Source organism: Rhinopithecus roxellana, chromosome 14 (genome assembly GCF_007565055.1).
Source record: "Rhinopithecus roxellana isolate Shanxi Qingling chromosome 14, ASM756505v1, whole genome shotgun sequence".
Lineage (NCBI taxonomy): Eukaryota > Metazoa > Chordata > Mammalia > Primates > Cercopithecidae > Rhinopithecus > Rhinopithecus roxellana.
In genome coordinates, this window is record NC_044562.1 from 31720889 (window position 1) to 31742095 (window position 21207).

The 21207-nt window shown below is 52.9% G+C and overlaps 1 protein-coding gene across 15 annotated transcripts in view; it reads left to right on the forward strand.

Annotated features, from left to right (window-relative positions):
- The window catches only part of TNS1 (tensin 1), a 206078-nt gene that overhangs the window by 97732 nt on the left and 87139 nt on the right, over positions 1 to 21207 (forward strand). For 14 of the 15 annotated variants that reach the window (XR_004053163.1, XM_030916312.1, XM_030916313.1 and 11 more), the window contains 10 exons: positions 5599 to 5648; positions 8135 to 8306; positions 11047 to 11097; positions 12559 to 12681; positions 13073 to 13137; positions 15069 to 15152; positions 19445 to 19557; positions 20014 to 20074; positions 20299 to 20374; positions 20955 to 21084. Coding sequence is in view for 14 of the 15 variants with exons in the window: in XM_030916312.1 (XP_030772172.1) it covers positions 5599 to 5648; positions 8135 to 8306; positions 11047 to 11097; positions 12559 to 12681; positions 13073 to 13137; positions 15069 to 15152; positions 19445 to 19557; positions 20014 to 20074; positions 20299 to 20374; positions 20955 to 21084 (925 nt within the window). In the remaining variant the exon portion in view is untranslated. Of the gene's footprint in view, positions 1 to 603; positions 801 to 5598; positions 5649 to 8134; positions 8307 to 11046; positions 11098 to 12558; positions 12682 to 13072; positions 13138 to 15068; positions 15153 to 19444; positions 19558 to 20013; positions 20075 to 20298; positions 20375 to 20954; positions 21085 to 21207 lie in introns of those variants that run through there. The other variant, XM_030916320.1, reaches the window with a different exon arrangement.

Below are 21207 nucleotides of genomic sequence, written 5' to 3' on the forward strand. Positions count from 1 at the left end.
GGGCGGGAGGAGAGAGGGCATGCTACGGCAGCCTGGCCATGGGGAACAAGGGGAAATGCGCAAAACCACAGCAAGGGAAACGGAGGGCTGAGGCAGAGAAGGAGCCCTGACTCTTGGGGCCGTCTTAGTGCTTGGGGAAGTGGTAGGGCCTGCTTCCCTGGAGACAAGAGTCTTAGAAAATAGCAAGCACCACTGTGTGGCTTAGATGCTGTTGCTTCAGGAGGAGGCTGGTAGATGGGTCCGCCGGTCACCCTGGGCTCCTCCTGCCTCCCATTTTGGGGAGAGGGGAAGGGGCGGATGCCTGAAATGGAAGGATCCCGCAGAAGGGCTCAGGGGCTCTTCCAGGACGTGCTTTGAGCCTCGTTTGGGGTTGGGCTTGTCTCCACAACCCAGGGGCAGACTCCCAGCACAGTGGGGCTTTCTCCTTTCTTCCCTGCCCCTCTCTGACAGTGTCTCCTGTGCTGGCCCCTCCATCTTCACCCGCCCTGGGCTGCAGAGGAACAGGGAGTGGTTTTGGTGGTTGGCACAGGGGTAGATGTTGATGGCACGAGGCCCTATCATCTGACAGCTGCCTGACCCACGGTGGGGAGGGCCCTGGAGGGAGTGCTGCGGGAGCAGGAGGGGCAGCTCCTAGAGGCAGCCTGACTCCTGTGGTGAGCCCACTGCCACCGCCACATTGCCCTGGGGCAGTCCTGCATGTCCAGCCCCACAAAGCGGCAGCATCCCAAGGGCCACATGGGACCTCTCCAGGTGGAGCAGGGAGCATGCCTCTTAAATTAGTGGGGAAGGCTGTGCTCAAGGTATGTGTGAGTTCCTCTGGGCATGGGGTACTCGTACTGGGGAGGGGCCCTTGTCCCTGATTGTGATGTTTCTGGGGCTGGGGTGCAGGGGGAACCTAATTTTTTGTGTGTACCTACTACCAAGGATGTACAAGCTTAATGTACTCAAAATATATCATACGTGCTCAATAACTGTGAGCCATTCTTATTACTGTTATTTTGACTAAGGGCTGGGAGCTGTGTTGGCTGTTTGGAGATCCTCCTGACACCCCTGTATGGCAGAGCCTATGAGTCCACTTTATAGATGAGGAAACAGAGGCTTGGCATTGCTGAATGATTCGGTGAACGCCACTCCATCCCTTCCTGGGACTGCTGCTGGGGTCTGGTGTTATCCCGAACTCCTAACCTTTGGCAAGGGGACAGGGTGATGGTGTGTGAACCAAGCCTTCTAGCCAATGGTCTGGGCACAGTCAGGGGCCAAATCCTAGAGCTGCTGTCCCCACATTCCCAGCCTGGGCCAGATGGATCCTGTCAACTAGAGTTACAGCAAGAGAGAGTGAAGTTAGACATCACAAAGAACTTTTGATTGCAAGAGTATGCATGACCTTGGTCCTAGGGAAGAAAGAAGTGGCCGTTTATTTGTGACTGAGGCTCTTTGACTTTTTAAAGAAGAAAGTATTGGTGATCTGGGATGAATGTGTCTGTGCCTGTGTGTCAAGGTGGGTAAGTGTGCTGTCTTGTCTGGATATGGGAGGAGGGACAAGATGAGCTTTGGAAAGGTAAGCAAGTGAGCAGTTACTAGAACGGCCTGTGTACTGCAAAAGAGGAGAGAAAACCTAAAGTTTAAGGCTCCTGTCACCTGTCTCAGGTTGGGTTGGCCCCAGGGTCATTGAGCCAATCCCCTGCCCAGCCATGGGACTCTCCAGCCGTCCACCCCGGGGGAGGAGGACCTAGGCCTGCTGCTGTGATAATGTGGCTGTTTGTCAAGCTGCGTTGCTGTGTCTGGCTCACGGCCCAGGACTCACAGGCAGGAATGGCTGTTTTCCTCCTGCCGAGTTGGTGTGTAGTGGAGTTTGTGGACAGTGTGCTGTGTCGCACTTTGTTTTGGAAAAATCCAGGCTAGTGCGCAGGAAGGAGAGGGGAAGGGGTGTGGCTGAAGGGGGTGCTATGTGGGGGTTGGCCACAGCCCCCAGAGGAGATGTAGGAATGGGGCCGAGCCCCTGACGTGGGTCAGTCACCAATCTCTGGCTGCCTGACAAGGCCCCTGGTGTTCGCTTACAGACCCTCCTCCCAACTGTGCCCCTCTGGGGACCTGGGCTCAGGAAATGGCTTTTCTTTTGGTCCTGAGCTGTTGTGTTTGGTCTGTGGACCTCAAAGGAAGGCAGAGCTCTTCCCACAGAGGCATTGCTTCAAACCAACCCCACCCAAGGCTGGGGGTTCCTGCTCCTTGCCTCATGACGGGGCAGAAGGCGGCAGATAACAGAACTTGGGGTCATAGACCTTGAGCGACCCAGTAGTGTCTGAGTGGTGATCAGCTCTTGCCTGCAGTGAGGACCAAGGCAAAAAGAGTTGGCTGAATGTGCAGCAGGAAGGATGAGGGTTAGATACCAGGAGGAACTTCCTGACAGTGAGAAAAGTAAGACACTATATCTGGGAGGCTGTGGAGTCTCCTTTCATGGTGCCCTTTCAGCAAAGGAAGGACTGTGTTTTGGAGGTGAGGATAGGGGAGAATTCTGTTTGGTGTTTAGAGAGTTGGATGAAAAGTTCTATAATCGATCTGTCTTGAGAGGAGGTAGGAAGAAGTTCAAAGCCATGTGGGTAAAGTGCTTTGTGATCCCCAGAGAGGAAAAGAATAGGATTACAGGCAGGCAGAAAACTTATTTTTCTTTTTAAAATAGTTTGTAAAGTCCTGTAGTCATTTTCCCTAGGGGTTCTATGCAGAGTAGGCAGAAGATTATGTGAGCACTGTACGGGGTCCATTTTACAGACGGGTAAATGAGACGGAACCTCTACTCCTCACACTGGGTCTGTTGATGAGTATCATGGTCTGTAAAATATAAGCTCTCTGAGGTCAGGGACTTCACTTCCTTTGTCCCCTGGAACATGGCCGGGCACACAGCTGGTGGCACTCGGTGGCTGTTTGCTGAATGAGAGAATGAGCATGAAGATTGGAGGCTCAGGGATGACCGGATGCCTTGACTTACTCCCACCATGCTTGTAAAAAGCTACACGATGAGGCATGCTTCCAAAGACGCCATCTCTAGCCTCGTGTGAGGTCACCTGTGTTTCTGGAGCACTAGGGTGTGTTTGCTGACATGCCGTCCCCCCTGCCCCAGCCCATTTGTTGTTCTCTGAGTTCTGTCTGTGTGCACCGACACTCAGACGTGTCACCATGCATGTCTGCTCTCTCTCTGCCAGCAAGGGTCACGTGCCCCCAAACTTTGCAGAAAACAGGAAGCCCCGTCAGTGAGAGGGCAGCCCGGTGATTCATCAGGGGATGACAGTCCCAGCTGTTCGTCCCCCATCCTCCACAGTGGGGTCACTGTCCAGGGTGGCTTCCTCCCCCTGCCCCGCTCCCCTCCCCGCCCGGTGGAGCAGAGCGGGCTTGGACTTTGCCTTATCACCTCTGGAGGCGGCCTGGCCAGACTCTGTTTGGGCCAAGTTTTTATTTATCTTCGCTGGCTTTTTTTTGGGGTGGGGAGGCTGAGGAATGTGGAGTGTTGTAACGTTTGGAAGAGGGCGGTGGGGAAACGGGAGCCAGGTCTGCTGCCCTGCTCGTCCTGCTTACCCCTGCACCTTTGCAGGCTCCCAGCTCCCCTTAGTTCCCCAGTTCCCCCTGCCAAGCCCATCTCAATATGGCCCATTGTCTTTCTCCAGCTCACTGGGTCTGGTCCCATGCTCCCGGCCACACCTCACGTCTTGGCTACCGTTGTGGCTTCCAGTTGTTCAAAGCAGCTGTGGTGGCTTCCTCCAAAAGTGGCTACGGATCAGCAACAGATGAAACCCAAGGGGCTATTTATAGCAGGGTGGCCCTGGGGCCCGGAGCAGGGCCTAGGGCCTGGGGAGATTCAGGGACTCCTCATTAGGGACCAGTGGAATGGAGATGGATGAAGTGTTGGGTTTCTGTGTTCCTCTGAGCGGGTAGCTTTGGAACAGCCTGGTTTGGGTCTTGAAAACCAAACACAATCACTCCTTGACTCCCAGCTCCACCCTTCTCTAATCCCCCCACCCCCAAGCTTGACTCATGCAAACTGGAGTCCTCAGGGCCAGAAGAGCTGTGAGACGTAGTAACTTCCCCCCGATAGCCCCACTTGGCTCTTCCCTCCTTCACTGCTGTGGGGCTGCTCATTGGTCCGAGGCAGCTGGGACAGAGCGGACTCTGGGCAGAGCCTTCTTCCCGAAGGCTGGATGGAGGGTCCCCCTCTTAGCAGAGCTGCTCTAACTTGGGGCTCAGCTGGGAGCTGGGCCTCGGAGCCCACCTATCCTGCCTCGTAGGCACTGCAGAGCCAGGAGAGGGGTGCAGGGTCTCCTCTTCTTGGAGACCCCATGGTCAAGCCCCAGGTTGGAGTGTGAATCCTGCCTGGCCATCAACTTCCTAGGGACTTGAGGGTAAGTTATTCTGTGCCTCAGTTTCTTCCTTTCTTGGCAGATTGTGGTCCTGTCTCCTTGAAGAAGAGGCTGCAAGTTGGTGGGAGGAAAAGGTCATTTTCTGAGAGGCACATGGATGTTTGGAAGGTGTCAATGGGCTCAGGAGGTCTGAGAATCTAGAAGCGGGGCATCCCGATTCTGCATCCTATGAGGTGGCTGGAAAGATGGGTAGAGGCGATGCAGGGTGTTGATTTTCTATAGAGGTGAATGTTTGGTTGTAACTACCCTTTTCATTTTTCTTGATACAAAAGTAACGACAGAAACAACAGCGGTCATCTGGCGAATGCCAGGCGTGATGCGAAGTGCCTTATATGCATAACTCCTTTGGATTCTCACCGCCAGCCTGAAGGTTGTCCCATTTTACATGTAACATTACAAGAGGCTCAGAGGGGTTACATTACAACTGGCAGGGCTGCCCAGCAGGATCCTGGAATCCAAATTCCATGGTCTGTGGGCCTCTGACCCTGTGCTTTCACACCCGCCGTGCCATCCTGCTGCCCTGGGTTGGATTGGGCCCATTTGCTTAAGTTTGTACCACTCGACAGCTGTGAAAAGGGGAGTGGGTGAGATGGCTACTGTCTGCCACAGACAGTGGGGAGTGGGCCCTCAGGAACATGGCTCACTGCCTTAGGCCTCATCTTGGTTGCTGCATGCTCCACCTGGCTGTTCTGGTCTCTAAACTCAAGTGAATGATTTGATGTCACTGCTTTCAAGCAGAGAAGTGTGGGGTGACGGTGGCAGGACAGAGGGGCGCCATTACTCTCATCGCTCCTGTTTCTTTCATGGTGGCAGTCGTATTCTCCTCTTGGGGTTTCTCTTGTGTGGGTGAGCGAATCAAAGTGAAATGTGTTTCCATTGAGTCCGTAACTGTTGAGTGTACCTTCAGTGTGGATGGCACCAGCCCGGTGGTGTGCACTCCTCAGCATTCGGGATTTCTTGCTTTTGTCCCTCTGGGGCTTGCACACAGGCAGGCACACTCACGTGGAATCAGTGTTGATGGCTTTGGCTTCGGGCGGGCTGTATTTTTGCAGGGGTTAGGGTGGCAGGGTCGGAATGTTGGCAGGGAAAGGAGAAGAAGATCGTGTTTGCTCCTGTGGACAGCTCTCTGGTGTGCTCCTGCTGTGATCCTGCCCACCCCTGCATAATGCCGCTTCTCTTCTCTCCTTCTCAGGGCTCCGCCAGGGTCACCCCGAGTGTCCAGCCCCACCTCCAGCCCATCAGGTATGCCTGGCCCATGGGGGCAGGGGGCGGGAGTGCAAGCAGGGGGGTCACTGTGGGTGTTCCTGTTAAGTCTTGACTCTGGGTGCCCCAGACTGCAGCCATAAAGCCACGGTGGGGAGTGTGGGCAAATGTGAAAGGCACAGGAGAGGATGGGTGCAGATGCCCTTGGCAACAGTTGTGTTTTGAGCTGTTAGCAGCCCTTGAGCTGAGTCTTTATTTACCTGCATGAGCTCATGTAGTCCTTGCAACAACCCCGCAAGGTACGTATTTTATTCCCTTTGGTAGAGCTGCGTTTCAGAGAGTTGAGGTGACTTGTAAAGGTCACACAGCTACCAAGAAGCAGCACTTGGATTTGCATTTAGGACTGGTGGGCATCGAGGCCTGTGCTGGATCTCTTCCTCTCTGCAAACAGGGGGTTCTGACTGGGCAGAGTAGTTTATAAAAGGAAAATTCCCTATCTGGCTAGGCTGGCAGGGGCCGGGGGAAGGGGATGCACGAGGGACTTTGTGTCTTGGTGATCCAGAGAGTTTGTTTTGCTCCCCTCCCCCTCTGCCTCACCTTCACCCACCGAGGCTCCTGAGATGATCGGGGATGCCAGCCTTGGGGTAGAGTTGAAGCCCCTGGCAGTTTCTGGCCCTGCTGCCGGCTGTCCACAGATTGGAGGTGGCTTCTTAGAAGATCTCCTCATTCCCTCAGACCTGGACAGATGGATGCGGAGTGTGATGCTGAGGCTGTCCGGCTGGTGGCACTGTTCTGCATTTGCATCCTTCCCGGGATCCAGCCTGTAGACAGGGGCGGGTCAGCATCCCTATGGGCCACGTCTGACTCACGGCCCTCACCAGCACCTCTTGCTCCCCCTCCTGTGCTGAGGGAGAGGCTGAAATCGCAGGAGCTTGGGCTTGCGAGTTTTTCTGACATTCTAGTTTCTTTCTTGGAGCCAGGACAGAGAGGGGTTTTGGAGGGTGGGGAGGAGGGGATGCTGCAAGTTAGCTAAGGCTCCCCACCCTCAAACCCACTTGCTTGCAGGTATGTGTGCATGTGGCTTCTTGTCCCAAACTGGTCACCACCTACAAGAACTGTCCTTGAGTAGGCAGTTGGCTTGAGATACAAACTTCACCCCCACAGCTGCAATGAGAAGCTTTCCATAGGGACAAGAAGTGGCCGGGACTCAGAGTCAAGCTCAAACCGGGCTCCTTACCTCTGGGTGCTGGTCCCCAATCCCACTCAGGCCCCTGTCATCCCACCAGAGAGGTCCTGCCATGCCTCATCCTTGGCTGCCCCACCTCCACGCCCCACCTGGGCTGGGATTGAACCCTGGTGGAGTTCTGGATTCTTCACGGCTTCTCAGCATCCGGGGGCTTGTTCTGTTTAGTGCCAGAAAGCCCTCGTAACTTTTAAATATCCCGGCGGTATTCCTTTCACTGTCCTCTACTCTCCACTTTATCCCGCTGTGGTGAAATGTTAGCAGAACGAAATGTGAGTGCTGCCTGCATTTGACAGAGGGGGAAGCGAGGCACTAGGAGGTTGATGATGGGGTAAAAAGCTGGAGGGATGGGGGAGGTGCTTCTAGAAGCAAGAGGTGGGCTTCCCCAGTGGGCATCCTGGACCCTTCCTCTGGAAGAAAAGTTGGGAGAGATGTAAAGATGTGAGCCCCTCCCTTCCTCACCCCAGTGCCCAGTGGAGAGGACGGCCAGCCCAGGGACCTTCCCACCTCTCCGGGAAATGCATGGTGCTGGCAGCTACCCACCACTGCAGCAGCAAGGGCTCCATGCCCTCTTGTTTCCTGGGCCCTTAGAAATCAGGGAGGCCGCTGCCAAGAAGCAGCTCTGGCAGGTGGTGGGAGCTGCCAGAGGTGGGGAGAAGGCCAAGGAACAAAGGGCAGGAGCCGGCCTGCCTCCGGGAGGGCTGGAATGTGTGCTGTGGTCTGGCTCACCTGGAACCCAGGTGAACATGTCACCCGAGCTGCCCTCTCTCCTGAGAGGTCTCCCGCCCACTCCACCACTTGAGAGAGTGAGGGGCGGACAGTGGAAGGCTCCGTTCCAGGGCTGGAGAGCGTTCAGCGCAGGCTCTCCTTCCTCTTTCAGAGCAGTCTGGGGCCTTTCAGGAGACTTCTGCCTGGTCAGGCAGGCACAGTGTCGGGAGCCAGAGCTCCGGGTTCCTGGGCCAGTCTGGCCCTGGCTCTAAGCTGGAGTCACAGGTTGAAGGCAGTGGACTGATGGGAACCAAGAAATGGTGTTATCAGTTTGGTTCTGAAATGGCCTGAGGTTCTTGCCAGCCCTACCCAGCTTGTTCTCACCGGCACTCCCAAACTGGCCACACGGGCCTTGCCAGAGGAAACCTCTGGCCTTGGCCTTGGGTTGAAGAGCAGCCAAGCACCCTGGACTGCAATTGGGGGTCACACAGGATGTGTATGGGTGCAGCTATCTGGGGCCTTCCCTGTGGGCTGGATTCTGATCTGGACCCTCTGCTGCCTGCTGTCTCCCTAGAAACATGAGTGTGAGCCGGACCATGGAGGACAGCTGTGAGCTGGACCTGGTGTACGTCACAGAGAGGATCATCGCTGTCTCCTTCCCCAGCACAGCCAATGAGGAGAACTTCCGGAGCAACCTCCGTGAGGTGGCCCAGATGCTCAAGTCCAAACATGGAGGCAACTACCTGGTGAGGATGGGGCCTCGTGCCTATCATCCTGTGCCTTCTATGCTTCCATGTGCTAGCCACCTCTTCATGGCTGGTATCCCTGCCACCAGCCCCTGTGCCAGCCCACCCTCTTCTCTTTATTTATCTGCCCTTCTCCTCAGGCAGCTCTCTTGCCTGAGTCTTCAATCACTCTCCAGTCCAGCTCTACTCTAAGCAGTGTGCTGCAGCTGGAATGTGGCATCTGGAACTCTGTGTGTGCATGTGTGTGCTGGCCAGGAGAAGAGAGTAACAATAAGAGTTCAGGTTATCGAGCGCTTGCTGCTAGCCAGGCCCTGTTCCAACTGCTTTCCACGCACTTAACCTTTGCAGCAGCCCTAGCAAGCAGGCACTTGCTAGAGCACAGAGAGGTGGGGTTATTTGCCTAAGGTTGCAGGGCCAGGAAGTGGCAGAGCTGGCACAGGGTCGGTGCCTCTGAGAAGTCTGAGGGCAGAGTCTTGGCAACATGTGTCTTAAGGGACCCTGGGTTGCTGGCACCTGGCTTGGCCTGGCCCAGAGGAGTCACCTTAGCACATGGGAGAGAGGTACTGGCCGTGGTCTCCACTAACGTAGAAAGGCCGATCTGTCCTTGGCCCCAGAGGAGGGCGCAGGTCCATTTTAGAGGGAGGTGCCTGTGGACTGGACCCACAGATCTGATCTGTACAACCTCAGGTGGCTGCCCCCAGGGTGTCTGAGGTGGGATGTAGGAGGCCACATTAGTTTCCCAGGGCTGCTGTAACAAATGAGGCGGCCCTTTCTATCCACGAGTTTCACCTCTGTGGATTCAATCCACCATGAGTTGAAAATACTCAGAAAAAAACCAACAGCAAATAACAATAAAAAACAATACAAATAAAAACAATACAGCAGAACAACTATTTGCAGAGCGTTTATATGTATTAGGTATTACAAGTAACCTAGAGATGATTTAAAGTCTACGGAAGTATATGCATAAGTTATATGCAAATAGTACATTTTTTTATATGCAAGTTGTATGCAAATAGTACATATTTTATGTAAGCGACCTGAGCATCCATGGATTTTGATATCCACTGTCCACGGCGGGGTGGAGGGGTCCTAGATCCAAATACCCCATAGACACCAAGTGATGACTCTACCTCAAATTTGGTGGCTCAAAATAACAGAAATTTATTCTCTCACAGTTCTGAAGGCTAGAAATCTAAAATCAAGGTGTTGAGGGGGCCATACTCCCTCTGAATCCTATGGGCAGAATCCCTTCTTGCCTTTTCCTAGCTTTTGGTGGGATTCCTTGGTTTGTAGCGCATCACCCCAATCTCTGCCTCCATCTCCATGTGGCCTTCTTCAGTGTCTCCGCGTGTCTTCTCTTCCTATAAGGACATCAATTATTGGACTTAGGGTCCACCCTAGATCCAGGTTGATCTCATATTGAGATCCTTAACTACTTACATTGGCAAAGGCACTGTTTCCAAATAAGGTTGCATTCTGAAGTTCTGGGCGGACATGACATTTTGAGGATACTATTCAACCACTATAGAGACCCGTCTATTAGCTGCACTGGGGCATTCTTAAGAGCCTGGCTTTAAACATCAGAAAGATCTGGTTTCAAATTCTGGCTCTCCTTTTACTAACTACATGATCTTGGCTGTTTAGCCTCACTAAGCCCTAGCTTCTGCATCTGTATAGTGGGTCTAAGATCTACCTCTTATGGTTGGTGAGAGAATTAAGCCAGCTGTTAGATGTAAAGTCCTTAACACAGGCTGGCAGGTGGCAGACATTCATTGAGTGATGGCTATTGTAACATAATAAAGTGTATTCCTTTACAGAGTGCAAGAGTGGATGAAAATCCACCTATTTCTGATTTAAGGAGTCCAGGGTTCTATGGGACTTGGTGCCCTACCGCCCCTCTCTCTATCCTGCCTATTCCAGACTGGGCTGTCCCCTTTTCTCCCCAGGAGACGACACAGTGGCCTTTGAGTTTCCCAGGCAGTGGGGTGGAGGTGGGAAGTTCTGCATGCCCCCCTCGGAGGTAGAGGCAGGAATTCCAGAGACTGGGGAATTCCGTGGGATTCCAGTGGTCAGGAATGGGACCCCAGTGGTCAGGCATTGAAAGGCATGTGCTGGGAGAGGTATGTCAAGGGTCTGATTGGGACCACCCAGGATGGTTTGCCCCTCTGATGGAGGATGTCTGGTGACAGAGAAGTTGCAGCCTTGTGGGATGAGGTTCTAAGGTCCATGTGTGAAGAGGAAACCAGAGATTGCCAACTACTTATCATCTCACACCGCTGGATTCCTGTTCGGTGTGACGAGAGGCAAGCGGGACTGGAGACAAGTTCCATCCCTTTCTCGTCTTCCATTCAGGACATCCGCTCATGGAGCCGGGTGGCTCAGTGTCCTCATCTCTCTCTCTCTCCGTCTTCATCCTGAGGACCTACAGTTTAGTTCCTCTTGGTGACGGTGTGTCTGCTGGGACTCACCTGCATGTTCATGTATGGATAGAATTCCTGTCAGGGGAGAGAGAGTGAGAGCAGGCACAGGAGGTCCAGGGAGCTCATGGCTGTTTTGTGGCCAGGCCCCTGGCTGTGGGAGGACGTTGATGCCCTGCTGGGTGCTGTCGTGGGCTCTTCAGAGGAAGTTGGTGATGATGCCACCGTCCTTTCTGGGACCAGCAGCCCATGGTTCTCTCTCCCCTTGCTGCGCTCCTCACTCTCACCTCCTCATGCTCTCTTCCTTTTTCTCCTTCTAGCTGTTCAACCTCTCTGAGCGGAGACCTGACATCACGAAGCTCCATGCCAAGGTGAGCCAGTGGCTATTTTGGGGTGGGGGAGGAGAAGGAGAACAAATGGACTCCCTGTCCGTGGTTCCCACACAATAATCTTGGGGAAAATGCTGTGACAGTTTGAAAAGCCTATTCAAAGTCAGAGTGCCATCTTATATCTGGAAAATGGAAAATGATCTATTTATCCTTTCCATAATATAAATTACAGAAAGCAAAGCTTGGGGCAGTGACTTTCCACCCAGGTCTGCCTGCCGGGGAGTACACAGAATCTCTTGGGTGAGGTTGGAGTTGTGAGATGTTTAGTTTTTGGATTTAAAGCAGTTGAGAGTTGCAGCTTTTGACCTTCCAGCTGCCATTTTTTGTTTTTTGTTTTTTTTGTTTTTTTGAGACGGAGCCTCCCTCTGTCGCCCAGGCTGGAGTGCAGAGGCTTGATCTTAGCTCACTGCAACCTCCGCCTCCCGGGTTCAAGCCATTCTCCTGTCTCAGCCTTCCGAGTAGCTGGGACTACAGGCTCCCGCCACCATGCCTGGCTAATTTTTGTATTTTTAGTAGAGATGGGGTTTCGCCATGTTGGTCAGGCTGGTCTCAAACTCCTGGCCTCAACTGATCTGCCCACCTTGGCCTCCCAAAGTACTGGGATTACAGGCGTGAGCCAGCGAGCCTGGCCCTGCTGCTGCTTTTTACTCTGTTTGCTCGGGGGGCTGTGTGCGGGCTTTGCCGTGGGCATCTGCTCCTAACTCTGAGAGTTTGGTACATGCTGCTTTGTGACCCTGGGGGTGGTGACGGACTTCTCTGGGCCTCAGTGTGCCCCTCTGAAAGTGGCCTGGCTGGATTAGGTGTGCTCTACGGGTCCTTGCAGAGTTCTCTTTTACTTTAAAGTTGGTGAGTCTAGAAAGGTTTTGAGAGGCCCGAAGCCCACTCTTCACGTCTGCCCTTTGTGTCCTTAAGGCTGCTCTTGACTGGCCTGGAAAGTGGATGGTTTGTGTGTCCAGGGCTTAGAAAAGAGTCATGAACATCAGACAGCCCTTTGCTTTTTCCTCTCTCAGCCTGAGCCAGGCCTCAGGGCTGTCTGTGGGAGAAGAGCTTGAGGGCAGTGCTTGGGGCCCCTCAGCACGTTGGAGGTCAGTTCTATGATAGGGACCTTGGGGTCATCAGCTCCAAGCCTTTCTTTTGTTTTTTTTAAACACACATATGGGGAAATTGAGACTGGAAGAGGACATGAGGCCTAAGGCCCCACAGTGAGTCAGTGCCAGGGCCAAGACCTGGACCCAGGGTCCCGAGTACTGGGTCATGCACAGCCTTTACTCTTCACATCCGTGCCTCCTTGCTGACCAGTGGGCAGGGAGGAACCAAGTCCTGGCAGGAACCAGCAGCTGTGGGCCGCCGCCCAGGTACTGGCACGTGGCGTGGGCGGCTCCCGCTGGCTTGGTTGACTCTGCAGGGCTTCTGCCCTCTTCTCACTCATGGCTTGGGCCGTAGGTACTGGAATTTGGCTGGCCCGACCTCCACACCCCAGCCCTGGAGAAGATCTGCAGCATCTGTAAGGCCATGGACACATGGCTCAACGCAGACCCCCACAATGTTGTTGTTCTACACAACAAGGTCAGAGCTGTGGCATGTGTGTGTGTGTGTGTGTGTGCCTGAATGTGTCCTTGGATGATCGTGTGTACCTGCCTATATCCTTGAATTTTGTGAGCATATAAGTCTGTATTTTTCTTTCTAGGGGATAATAGATTCTGTCTTGGGGGGCACCTCTAAGAAGTGCAGGTGACATCACCTTATGTCCACGGCAGTGGATGATCAGATGTGTTTTTTCTGAGACTTAGACCCCACCTGTTTCCCTCCCCTGAGGCCTCCTTCCTCCTTATGTTCTCCCTTAAATCCACACCCCTCTCTCCAGCCCCAATTCCTTTCCACCAAGGCTTCTAGATAAGCTCTGGGGCAGCAGGGCTGGCCTTAGAAATAAATGCTTTTGTGTTTGGGGTTCTTTCAGGGAAACCGAGGCAGGATAGGAGTTGTCATCGCGGCTTACATGCACTACAGCAACATTTCTGCCAGGTAAGAGGGGCCTGGAGCCACCCATCCTCTGGAACATTGACAGTATGACCCCCTTCGTCTCATCCACCCACAGCCTCTCTGTTCCCTGGATTGAGGAGATAAGCACAGAGGGAATGAGAAGCGATGAGGAAGGGTGCAGGGGCCACCAGCTCTGAGGCAGGAGCCTGTGGACAGACGGTGGGAGGGAAGAGAGTCCAATTCTCTTTTGGGGGCTCTGGTGGGGCAGGCTTGGGAGGCAGGCCTTGTCCTGAGCACCCCATGCGGCCAGCTCCTTGGAGCCACATTTCCTTGCCAAACCGCCTTCTTTTTCCCTGGGCCAGCAGGAAAGGAGTCAGAAAGAAATGTCGGATCAGATCTGGGTCTGGCAACACAATATAGAATATAGAATATAGAATATAAAATATAGAATATAGAAGTTGTCTCATGCATTCCTCTGCCTCTGGACAACAGAAGGCCCTTTTCCTACCTAGATGTTTGGAACAAGAATAAAGAACATCCAGTCACTGACTCCCTTTCCTATCCCACTCTTCAGAGAGGCAGAGGGATTCACCCATTCATTTTGTTATCCATTCAACAAGGAATATGGCCAGGTGCAGTGGCTCACATCTGTAATGCCAGCACATTGGGAGGTCAAGGCAGGTGGATCACTTGAGGTCAGAAGTTTGAGACTAGCCTGGCCAACATGGTGAAACCCTGTCTCTACTAAAATACAAAAATTAGCTGGGCGTGATGGGGCGGGTGCCTGTAATCCCAGCTACTCAGGAGGCTGAGGCAGGAGAATCCCTTGAATCTGGGAGGCGGAGGTTGCAGTGAGCTGAGATGGCACCACTGCACTCCAACCTGGGTGACAGAGGGAGATTCTGTCTCAAAAAGAAAAAAACAATAAATATTGGACAGCCAATGTGTCAGGCTCTGTTCTAGGTGCTGAGAATGTAGCAGAGGGCAAAGCCAGGTCACTGTCTTCATGGGCATTAAACACGCAAACAAATACATTAGTAATAGCAGGTGCTAATTATCATGAAAGAGTAAAGGGACTCGAGAAGGGCAGTGGTGAGGCGGGTACATGGTCAGAAGAGGCCTCTTGATGAGGCGACACTGGAGCAGAGACCTGAGTGACCAGGATGGGAAAGGCTGAGCCGTATCAAGCCTGCGGGATGAGCCCTGCACACTGAGAGAAGAGGAAGGATGGGAATGTGAGGGGCTGGGGTGTTTGAAGCTGAGCAAGTGAGGGAAGAGGAAGAGGAGGGTAAGCTAGGAGGTGGCAGAGCCAGGGGCCTCGTGGTCTCACTGAGGACTGGAGTTTGCTCTAAGAGTGATGGGAAGTCACTGGAGCTTTGTGATCTTTTCATTTCCAAGTGATCTCTCTGAGTGCTCTGTGAGGATGGGTAGAATCTTCCGTGGAGGGCCTGCCAGGAGGCTGTAGTGTTAGGACTTTGAGCAACCCAAGCCAGTCTTATTTTTGCCTAATGATGAGCAAAGATGAGGCTGCACCCCTACTGCACTCCTATACCCCTATTGTGTGCCACGTGTGCCAAGCTCCTTATGGATGTTCCCTCCCTTCATCTCCATAGTCACCTTTGAGGAAGGGGCAATTATCACCCTCATTTGATGGGTGAGGAGAATGAAGTTCAGAGAGATTCACGAACTTGTACCAGGACATGGGGCTTATTAGTGATAGACCTGAGCTGGGCTCCCAGCCTGCTGAGCTTTAAAGCCTAGGCTGAGTGCTGCCCCACATAGTTGGAGAGATGCTGAAGCACTCTTTTCCAGAAAGCTTCTCAGCACAGGATGGCAGGGGGAAGAGGCTTGTCTTCCCTGTAGGACAAGAGCTGGCCAGAGGGCTCTGCAGGTCTGAGGGAGCAGGGGTGGGGAAAACAAGGGGTTCTTGGATGCAGGAGTTGCCTCTTTTGACCACCTGTCTCTCCCTGCAGCGCGGACCAGGCTCTGGACCGGTTTGCAATGAAGCGGTTCTATGAGGATAAGATTGTGCCCATTGGCCAGCCATCCCAAAGAAGGTAGGTCTCTGGGGCTCTCAGCCCCATGTATGTGTGTGTGCACTCACTGTACGTGGGGACAAGACTTGTGTACTCACAGGGATGGGATAGCTGTGCCTAGGTGGGGGTGCACCAGGCACATGTTTTCAGATGCCAGCCTGCAGTGGTATGAGCTCAGGCACACAAAAGAGCCCAGGAGCCAGCCTGTGGTGTGTGCCCGCAGGTTGGCACAGCACTTGACTCTGAGGCTGTGCTAGAGAGCAGGGCAACCTTCGTGGAGAAGCAGGAGTCTGGGGATAAAAAGGCGCTGGCATAGGAAGGCGTGTGCTGTTCTTGGCCCTGGAGGCAGGATTGCTTCAGTGCTTGGATGAGTCTACAGGAGACTGTGTCACTACCCCCTGCTGTGGGAGGTCAGAGACTCATGATAAGGGTCACCTTCTGTTGGGAGAGTTTAGACAGTTTTACTGAGAGCTTTCAACTGCATGGTCTTATTGGAGTCTCACAATAGCCCAGGCAGGAAACAGGGCAGGGATGGATTTATTCATTCAGCAAACTTTAAATCATCTACTATGGCTCCAAGCACTGAGATATCTAGGGGAATAGGAAAAAGTCCTTCCCTTGGTGAGCTGATACCCAATGAGAGAAATGGACATGAAACGAATAGCTGTACAAACAAGACAATGTCAGACAGCAACGAGGCTAGGAAGGAAAGAGGGCACTGCAGACACGAGAACTGATAGGAGGGGAACGGGAACGGGGCTCTTTTAAGGGGGATGGTAGGGGAATACCTCTTAGTATAGAGGGGGTGAATTTGAGCCTAAACTGGAATCATGGTGAGCTGTCATGTGACGACCTAGGCATCCCATTTTGCAGATTAGAAGCTGAGCCGAGGGAGGGGCATGGCCACGGTCTATAGCGAGTAGTGGCAGAACTGGAAAGCACATGAAAGCCTAGTAATGCCTGGGCCAGGGCAGTGCCCCCTGGTTGTGTGACCCACTGTCCTGAGGGATCCTGCTCCGTGGGTGACGTGTCAATGACATCTCATCCACAGGAAGGTGCACGCAGCATCAGGGGCAGGTGGTCTTTGGGGGAGGCTGCAGCCAGGGTGGTGGGAAACCCAAGCCCAAGCTGGAGACGTGGACAGTGGGACACAGGCCCAGTTCCGTTTGCTGCTGGGAGTTGTGGGCCTGCCACCTGCTGTGATGTCAGCACCGTTCTGCACACTGGTGACATGGTACGGAATCTGCCAGGCAAGGGCTTATGGAGCTCAGCTTCTAGTGGATGATACACATATAAGGAAACAATTCAGATAGTCATGAGAGCTGCAAAGAAAAAGCAAACTATGATGGCTAGAGAGTGATGGGGCTGGCAAGAGGGCTGATTCACATGGAAGGGCCTTACGAGAAGGTGACGTGTAACATGAGATCTGGGTGGGGAGAAGGAAGCCTCCAAGTGAATGTGCCCAGGGTAAAGGATCCAGACAGAGGAATAGAACTGACTATAAGGGCCTGGAGGCCAAAGCATCCCATTTGCCTTTTTAGTCCCTGTGCACACTGACTGGGCCAACAAGGGCCTAGAGCTGTGAGTCCTGGAGCTCTTTAGCCTCACCATGCTGAGGGTCTCAACACATGCCCCATCACCCTGCCTTGCTTGGCTGGCTAGAACTTTGCTGTCTCAGCTGGGGGCTATTCCCACCAATGTAATTGGAAGCCCAAGAAGTGAGTGAGTCCTCAGGGAACCCAGCACCTTATAGTTGGCACAAAACAGTTGATAGCCAGCCTCAGAGTCAGCAACCAGAAATGGGATGTCTTTATGTGCAGAAAATTCTGGCTAGGCCCCCAGACACAGCAGCTGTGGATCAATGAGAGTCTTCTCAGGGAAGAAAGAATGATTGGTCAAATACTGCCTTCTCAGTCTCTGGCTTGCCATGTGTGTCTGCTGACCGTAATCACAGTTTGACCTTTGACCTTGAAGGATAAGGATACTAAGAGAGAAGCATGCTGTTCCAATGGCACAGTGTGACTTGGAGAGAATGAGCAGAGAATCACATCTCTGAATCTGAGCAGTGAAGGTCTGAAGACCAGGGATCAGTGTCACCTCTCAGGAATAGGATTATTTAGGGATTCCCTGGTGTATTAGTCCATTTTCATGCTGCTGATAAAGACATATCCAAGACTGGGCAAATTACAAAAGAAAGAGGTTTAATGAACTCACAGTTCTACGTGGCTGGGGAGGTCTAACAATCATGGTGGAAGGTGAAAGGCAAATCTCACATGGTGGCAGACAAGAGAAGAGAGAGAGCCAAGGGAAAGGGGTTTCCCCTTATAAAACCATCAGATCTTGTGAGAATTATTCACTACCCTGAGAACAGTATGGGGGAAACCATTACCATGATTCAGTTATGTCTCACTGGGTCCCTCCCACAACACGAGGGAACTATGGGAACTACAACAAGATGATATTTGGGTGAGGATGCAGCCAAACCATATCACCTGGTGTTCAAAATGTGCTTGCACAGCGTGCCGTTGGGGCGTGTCTGCCTGGCTCCTATCTGACACTGCCTCTGTTTGTGGGTGGGTCACCTCTCTGAGCCCAGATGTGGAAGTGCAACTGTGGGTTTACTATGCATTTGTTGCCACCCTCCTGCCTTCTTGTCAGTGTCACTTGCAGGGAATGGAGCAGATGGAGGAGAGGAAGGCAGGGAAAGAGAGAGGGAGGGGCTTTGCCTGTAGCTCTCTCATTCATTGTCACCCGCCCCCGGACTCATTGTCCCCCGAACACAGACACATCCTGTTGGCGTGATCCAGAGATCTGATAGGAACTGCTATTCCAGGTTTCCGGCTTGAGTAATGGGGCAGGGGTCTGAATAGGAGCGGGTGCTGCCCATCAGATTATCTTACTTGAGTAGTCCGAGGAGGCCCCACCCAAGCCCAGGGACAGAGGCGCACAGGCCTGGAGGTGGGCCAAGGAGCCAAGAGACAGGAGGGGATCTTATCATGGTCATGTGGGCTCTAGTTCCACCCTCCTCAGAGACCTACTATTGGCTCCTGCAGAGCCTTGGAATACATTCTGATTGGTCTAACTGACTCAGCTTGGCATTCCCTGGCCAGTAAGAAAAGGGAAAATGCTGACTAATCGACGCAGAAGGACTGATCTCTAGTTTATTGGGCAGATGCGTTGGGGTCCAGACTTCTTTCCTGCTCTCCCCATCCACTCCCAGCTTTGTGTTTTCTTGCTGTGTGTCTCTGGAGTCCAGTGACCCCTCCTGGACCTTATTTATCCTCTCTGTCTAGAAGGAGAAGGTATGGGTTAGTCCTTCCATTCTTCCAACAGATCCTTGTTAAAGAATTGGGGGATGTTGGCCAGGCGCAGTGGCTCATGCCTGTAATCCCAGCACTTTGGGAGGCCGAGGTGGGCTGATCACCTGAGGTTGGGAGTTCGAGACCAGCCTGACCAACATGGAGAAACCCCGTGTCTACTAAAAATACAAAATTAGCCGGGCATGTTGGCGCATGCCTGTAATCCCAGCTACTCGGGAGGCTGAGGCAGGAGAATTGCTTGAACCTGGGAGGCAGAGGTGGTGGTGAGCCGAGATTGCACCATTGCACTCCATCTTGGGCAACAAGAGTGAAAGTCCATCTCAAAAAAAGAAAAAAAAAAATATTGGGGGATGTTGATCCTAGAGATAGTAATACTTATTAGTTACCTTGAATACCAAGTAAACTCAAGGATACAGAGAGAGGGACTTCATGCACTTTAGTGTGATGTAGAGAAAGTGAAGAACTACGTTTATTAAGGTCTTGCTCACTATTTGCTAGACTGTCACTTGTGGCTACTGGATCTGTGGGCAGAACTGGGGCTGTGAGTATGAGCACAAGCTTGATTTGAGCTTTGTGTGGGGGTGTGAGGGTGTCAGAGCTGTTTGGTCGTTGGGCCTGCCTTGAGCAGCTAAATGTTGCCTGTCAGGGATGTGGGGTGGAAATTTTGGTACAGCAGGAGATTCTTGGGCTGGGAGTGAAGCAGGAAAGAGATATTCATGTTGACCACCAGAGGGCGGTGGCGAACTCCAAGTGGGATGCTTGGCTTGACCCAGCTCTAGGTCTGGTATACCTGCTCACTCTTCCCACCTGGGTCTCCCAGTAGCAGGCAGGAATGTCTGGGAGGGAGGCCTGGTTGGGGAGGGGGACCATGTTGGTTGGGGAGAAGGTAGAGTAGGTAAGCGATCTAGGGCAATGTTCTTGGAAAAGACAGAACAGTGATTACTGCACCAGCGCAGACCTCTCTCCCTGAAGCTGCTTCTTCCACCACTGCAGGTATGTGCATTACTTCAGCGGCCTGCTCTCCGGCTCCATCAAAATGAACAACAAGCCCTTGTTTCTGCACCACGTGATCATGCACGGCATCCCCAACTTTGAGTCTAAAGGAGGTACCTGCCTTGAGCCCTCCAACCTCCCCCTTACCAACTCCTCCCTTTCATCTTCCATCTTCTCCTCTAAGAGGCAACCTTGGGTAGTAACAGACAACATGAGAGCTACAGGGTCATAACACTTCCACTGGACTCTCAAGTACATTGCTTCCTGAACTTTTCTAAGCCCCAATCTATTCATTTTCAAAATGGGTTTGATATTTGCAGTGCCTGCTGGCCAATGATGTTGGATGGACAATGTTTTTTATAAATTTAGTTTGCTTTACAAGTGAAAAGTTGGCATTTCTTCCCCTTTCTGCTTCCTCTTTTTCTCTTTCCTCTTTTCCTCCTTCCCCTTCCTACCTCGCCTTCCCCCGTTCCTTCTTTCCTTTCTCTCTTTCTCCCTTCACTGTCTCCTCTGCCCCTCCCGCCTGCCAGTTTCTGCTGTCTTAGGTAACACCCACCCCACTTTTACAGGATGTCGGCCATTTCTCCGCATCTACCAGGCCATGCAACCTGTGTACACATCTGGCATCTAGTAAGTATTACATGGGCATGAGAGGCCAGGGATGCCCAAGGCCTAGGGCTAAGGACTAGGTCAGAAGGGTGGGGAGAGGAGACAGTGTTCTCAAGAGGGTTGAAAGGACAGAGTCAGAGAGGTTTCCCACTAACCCTGTGGCATAGGGGGAGCAGGGAGAAAACGCCCCTCCCTCATCTCCCCTCCAGCAGCCTTCTCTGTTTCTGTCCGCCTCTCTCCCTTAGCAACATCCCAGGAGACAGCCAGACTAGCGTCTGCATCACCATCGAGCCAGGACTGCTCTTGAAGGGAGACATCTTGGTGAGTGCTGTTCCTCTGTCTCAAGTCCCATCCTTGTTTATTTTCTCTCTCTTCTTTTCTTACTCCCTTCCTGCCTCTTGGGACAAGACAGCTACTCCTCCTGGGCTGCCAGGCTTGGAACCATAGGCTCTCGGGGCTCTTGGAAGACCTTCCAGTCTCACATAGTCTGTGTCTCTCACCCTGGGCTTAGCTGTTGTTCTGGAGCATCTCCAGGGAAATACCACTCAGTGTGAGCTGTTACCTCCTGGCTTCTTATTGGTGACAAGGACTCTGTGAATTATAGCTTTAGTCCTTCCTGCTGCCATTTAAATCCATCTTACTTTTTGCACTCTGGCTTGTATGCAGAAACTTCTTGGGAGGACATTTTTGTCCCCAGAGGCCAAGGCTGATCTCCAATTCTTTGCTGTTCTAGAAGTTTCCCCACAGAACTCTGAGATCCTGTTTGGTGTTGATGAGCTCTCCCTCATCGGGTTTGGGGTGAGCCTTGGGGGCTCAGTCAGTGGAGCTGATAAGGAGGCTCCCTGGGACCTGACCTCCCAGCCTCAGGCCCCTGACTGGTTCTGCCCATCTTCCCACCCAGCTGAAGTGCTACCACAAGAAGTTCCGAAGCCCAGCCCGAGACGTCATCTTCCGTGTGCAGTTCCACACCTGTGCCATCCATGACCTGGGGGTTGTCTTTGGGAAGGAGGACCTTGATGATGCTTTCAAAGGTGCGCTCCTTGAGTGGAGCTGGGGGTGGGCACCCCTGTGGCAGGGAGACGAGCTCAATTTGAGAGGATATGGTGGGTATGGGGACCATCTTTTCTGGGCCACGTGGTCTGTCTAGTCTCAGG